This window comes from Triticum urartu, chromosome 5A (assembly GCF_056163025.1).
Source record: "Triticum urartu cultivar PI428250 chromosome 5A, HENAU_Tu73, whole genome shotgun sequence".
Taxonomy (NCBI): Eukaryota; Viridiplantae; Streptophyta; class Magnoliopsida; order Poales; family Poaceae; genus Triticum; species Triticum urartu.
The window spans coordinates 581,612,605-581,617,922 of NC_141877.1; the positions used below are offsets into that span (position 1 = coordinate 581,612,605).

The 5,318-nt window shown below is 47.8% G+C and overlaps 1 protein-coding gene across 1 annotated transcript; it reads left to right on the forward strand.

The window, feature by feature from the left end:
- Positions 1–2,277: 2,277 nt before the first annotated feature.
- On the forward strand, positions 2,278–4,021 carry LOC125506033 (transcription factor JUNGBRUNNEN 1-like). Its single transcript, XM_048670917.2, has 3 exons — positions 2,278–2,569; positions 2,671–2,969; positions 3,095–4,021. The coding sequence occupies exons 1-3, from the start codon at positions 2,320–2,322 to the stop codon at positions 3,584–3,586; spliced, it is 1,041 nt and encodes a 346-aa protein (XP_048526874.2). The 5' UTR covers positions 2,278–2,319; the 3' UTR covers positions 3,587–4,021.
- Positions 4,022–5,318: the final 1,297 nt, after the last annotated feature.

Genomic DNA, 5,318 nt, shown 5'->3' on the forward strand with positions numbered 1-5,318 from the left:
TGTAAGACTACCCGTATTGTAATTGAGCACATTTGAGATATATTTTGTGAACTAAGTTGTTGTGAGATTTGCATTAAGCTACTCATGTTATTATTTTACCATATTGTCATGTCCTCTGCCACGTAAACGTAAACGTAAACGTGTCACATTTTCTTTCGGACGAAAAAAAACAGAGCCTTGTGAGAGAAATGTATTACTCGGCACGAGTCGTTCTACGGCTTTGCCTTGTATATAATAGCACACATTTTATTCGTTGATTCACATTAGAAAAATGCTTTTTTGGGGCATCACGTCATTGTATATCACACATTTTGTTCGTTGATTCACATTGGAAAATTGTTTTATTTCTAATACTCAGATGGGAGAAAATTCCTTAAACTCAACAAAAGAATGAATGTGTATCTATGTTGTACTCCCTCTATCTAAAAATACATCACACACTAATTTTGTCGTAAGTCAAACTTCATAAAATTGCACCAAGCTTATAAAAATAATCATCCACACCTGCAGTACAAAATCTACACCATTATATTCATCACGAGATACTCCCATATTTTAATATATGAAACTTATTTGGTATTGGAAATATGGATTTATCTTCTTTAAACTTAGTCAAACTTTAGAAAACTCGACTTGGGAAAAATTGAATACACAGTTATGTACGATATTTTTCTATGGAAGGAGTAATAAGGCATAGTAGTTAAAAAAGGCAACATGAGCATACTTAGCCGAACCGACATTAATCAATCGCCCTCTTGAAGATAACCCATATGTACGTTCCCGCAAAAAAATGTGTATGTGTCATCGAAGCATTGCTCACATTTGCTCCACGGTCAACAAAAGCTACATACATATCCTACTCCTCTCCATCATGCATGTTTTTTTAGACTACCCACAGTGGAAATAACATAGTTGATGACATCATACATATCTAGATCAAATAGATGATGTGACAGGCAATTAATAAAGAAAGAGAGACATGTAGTAACATAGCTAGTTACTAATACTATGAGTAACATCACATGTATCAAGGCAAGATGAGTCATAACCTAATAAATAAAGTGTTGCATAACATCACACATATGTTACTTCCCATTGTAGAGATAGTAATATAGACGAGTAACATATACTCCCTCCATTTCTAAATATTTGTCTTTCTAGACATTTCAAATGACTACTACATACGGATGAATGTAGACATATTTTAGAATATAAATTCACTCATTTTGCTCCGCATGTAGTTACTTGTTGAAATGCCTAGAAAGACAAGTATTTAGGAATGGAGGGAGTACATGATACTAGTCTGAGTTACTACCCACTATGGCTAGTCTTAGCGCATAGCAAAATGACTTACTACAACCCACCCTAATCCACCAGATTGTCCCCCAAACGTTTCTTCTTTCTTGCCCGATTCAGCTCCGCACCGTACGATTTTTTCTTCAGTTGGTATGCACAACATCATGCCGAGTCAGAGAGAGTACAGTCGATCCGTGTCTTAGTCCGGTGGTACTTAATTAGCACTTGGCAGCATCGCATGCGTCATCACAAAAGAAATAAGAAAGAAATCGTCCAACCAAGATATCTCTTTGTGTCTCTATAAGATCTACCCTTGGACACCAACACAACCGAATACGTTTGCACATGTTCCTTTCTCTCATATCAGAGGACTCAGTCAGAGGCTATGTAATACGTAGTACGTACGTATGATGAGCTCATGCCCTTGATTAGTTCCCCACATCTACCTATGGTGGACACGAAGTGACTCTTCTCCATTGACGAACCAATCTATAGTTGAATGGTTAGATAGGCAGTAGTATTCTTAACCCACAGAGAGGATACATATGATGCTTGGATTTATTTAGAATTTATTTCAGGATTTCTGACGATACGTGTCTTACTCTTTTGAAGGTGTTCATAGGGATAGGGCCGGTGTGCGTATGTGTGTTCATAGAGGTAAGTGTATGCGTATATATACGAGCGCTCGTGTACTGGTGTTAAAAAAAAGACTTCTCTATCGATCGGGTGCCAAGTTGCATGCACTTTGCATGTTATAATAAGCTAGTACTATGTACGCAGTAAGCTTTCTCATTGGCGCAAACAAATTAACATCCTTTCAGAGTAAGCTGCTGCTGTGAAGAAGATTCCTCAAGATCCGCTGTGTGGCGGGAGAAGTCCGACCAAGCAACTTCATCTAGTACTTAGCTCCCAGGCCACCAAGCGCTTCTATTATATATACAACGCATATGCACGACACAAGGAACAAGATCCATACAAGTATAGAACTAGGCAGAGAAGCAGCAGCAAGCAAGACGTAGAACGATGGTGGCCAAGGCGAAGATGAGCGCCATGGAGTTGGAGATGGAGAAGGTGATGAGCGACGGGGAGGTGGTGCTCGGCGGCGCCGGGGACGAGGAGGAGGACGACGTGGTGCTGCCGGGGTACCGGTTCCACCCCACCGACGAGGAGCTGGTCACCTTCTACCTCCGCCGTAAGGTGGCCAGGAAGTCGCTCCGCATCGAGGTCATCCGGGAGATGGACATCTACAAGCACGACCCATGGGATCTCCCCAGTAAGCTCCTTCTCTCCATGCATCATCGTGCGCCATGGCTTGATCAAGTGCAATTTCTTTTCTGGGACAAAGACTTTCTATCTGACTTGCAAATTACGCAGAGGCGAGCACGGTTGGTGGGGAGAAAGAGTGGTACTTCTTCTGCCTCAGGGGGAGGAAGTACCGGAACAGCATCCGGCCCAACCGGGTCACAAGCTCCGGCTTCTGGAAGGCCACGGGCATCGACCGGCCCATCTACTCCGCCGGCGGCTCCGGCTCCGGCGTGTCCGTTGGGCTGAAGAAGTCCCTCGTCTACTACCGCGGCAGTGCTGGCAAGGGCACCAAGACCGACTGGATGATGCACGAGTTCCGCCTGCCGCCGGCCGCGGCCACCAACGCCTCCCCGAGCATGCAGGAAGCGGTAAGTGGTCCACGCGTGCATTCCATTTCCACACAAAGTCACGGTGCGGCTACCTTACCGGGCACGTGTGATGTGGTGCTGGTGAGTGTAAGATTGACCCTCTGACGTGTGACCTGAAAATGCAGGAGGTGTGGACCATCTGCAGGATCTTCAGGAGGACCATCACCTACCGGAAGCAGCAGCAGCCGTGGAGGCCGGCGCCCGCGCCGTCCGCCGCCGACTCGAGCTCCAACACGGGGAGCTTTCAGTCGTCCGAGGCCAGCGACGAATACATGAACTGCCTGCAGGCTCCGGCACCCGCCGCTCCGTACATCCCCCAGCAGCAGCAGCAGCACCAGTACGTCAGTCAGACGAGCACGGTGGACAGCGGCAATTTCCTCTACGAGGACAACATGCACAACCAGCAGTTCCAGGGGGAATGGAACGCCGCACCCGCCGCGCCGGTGCCGGAGCAGAAACAGCAGAATCCATTGTCGACGGCCGTCGCCCTCCACCAGAATGACCATAGCCACGCCGTCGCCGCGAACGATTTCTACAAGGTCGAGGGGTACTTGGAGGAGATCGCTAGGATGTTGGAGGTCACCGATTCGGCAGGGCTTTACGACTACAGATCATAATGTTGATCAGCAGTAAACTCTTCGGCTCCGTAGGATCCCACGAGTTCGCCGACGGGCCGGTCACTCCTGCCGCCTCGATGGCCGCCGTTGCGCCCGGCGGCTTCGGTAACACTCGGCTGCTTCGGAAACTGAAAGGGACGGCGGAACAGCGACAGTGTCTGGAAACCGACGATGGCGACAAGCGACCGGGTAGTACTCGGCTTCTACCTTCTGTGGTGCCTGTGGATTGGTTGAATCGGGTCATCGGAAGGTCTTGAAATGGAGTCCTGGCGGCTGAGTGTGGTCTCGGGTTGTCCGGGGAAGCAGCAGTCTTCATTGCTGGGCTCATGTACCTGATTAGTTGGGTCCATCTTGTCCTTGTTAACATGTAACAATGTCACTGATATCATAGCTAGTCCTGTACAATTGAAATGATGTAGGTAAGATTGTTTTTTGAGTTAGAGCAAACTATAATAAGGGGCTCCTCGAAAGCCTAGATTTGAGGAGCAAAAATGAGTTTTTATGGAGTTAAGCACTAGCTGGCAGATACCCTAAAACCAACTTTACTAAAAAAGTATAAGTTTGGCTCCCTAAAAATCTTCCCCAAATGACTATATTCGGTCCAACTAGCAACCCTAGAGCAAAAGTAGGGAGACAGCCGCGCAGCCCCTGTGCCATGATGCCACCATCGGAACTCACGCCGCTGGTGGTCCGCTGCTCCGATGAACGAAAAAATGAAATCCCACACCGCCCTGCTACTCCGGCGACCCTGGTCGGCGCTGAAATCCCGCCGACAACGAAGAATTTCACGATTCGCCTGTGGAGCCATGGTCGGAAGCGGGGAAGACAATTCGTGTAGCTGTGTGTGTTCTATGCCCCCAGGTGTGCGTGCATGTGCGTGTTGTGTCATCGCGATCTACCAAGTACGGGTGCCCCTCTGCTGAGAGTCCCTTCTTCCCCTTGCGCCACCGCAAGCTACCCACTGGGCGGCCTTGGGGTGCGCCTGGACGGCTGTCTCACACGGACGGAGCGACAGGCTCGGTCCCTCTTCCTCTCATGCTTCCATACCGGCGGATCCGAGGAGTGTGGCCTCCATGCTCTAAGGTCGACGCAAGATATGCGTCCGGGTGGCGGCAGGGGAGGAGGAGAATGAAGGTAGTGGTGGTGTTCACGGAGTCCAAGATGACGTGCATCGCGTGTAGTTTCGCCGACATGGCTTTCCTCGCCAACGCAACCTACGTGCTCAATGAATTGCGTGAACCAAATGTATACTTTAGGAACGTAGGTTTTAGGGGATCTGCTAGCTGCAGTACGGGATTTCCCTAAAAAGCAAAGTGGGATAGGGTGCAATTTTGGTAGTTCTAGTATAGGGGATCTGCTAGAGATGCCCTTATAGCCTGCTTACATCACTTCTGCTTATGTGAAGGGGGAAGATATGAAAAAAATGAGGGCAGTGGGCTCTCATGCAAAAGCCTAGTTTTACATGTCCTCCTACGAAGAAAAAGAAAACGAGTAGATTGATACATGTACTAGTCTAATTGTCAACCTTATAGTCCGCCTTGCTATATGGGTGACTACAGATGATGCTATAGATAACATGGTAGACTAGTAGTCATGCTCTTACATAGATACGCTGAAAATATGAATGTGGCATTGTAAACCAGAGCTACCCCTTGCTGCTTCAGAGAGCATGCTGCACATGGACAAGATAAAGGAGCCAATGGTAGCCAACTATCTTCATGATGGCAGCAAC

What these genes read in the sequence shown, in the direction of transcription:
- LOC125506033 (XM_048670917.2), top strand. Translation starts at nt 2,320, where the DNA reads ATGGTGGCCAAGGCGAAGATGAGCGCCATGGAGTTGGAGATGGAGAAG. An exon ending in CGACCCATGGGATCTCCCCA is followed by an intron (nt 2,570 to 2,670) that starts GTAAGCTCCTTC and finishes CAAATTACGCAG; the next exon opens with AGGCGAGCACGGTTGGTGGG. An exon ending in CCCCGAGCATGCAGGAAGCG is followed by an intron (nt 2,970 to 3,094) that starts GTAAGTGGTCCA and finishes CTGAAAATGCAG; the next exon opens with GAGGTGTGGACCATCTGCAG.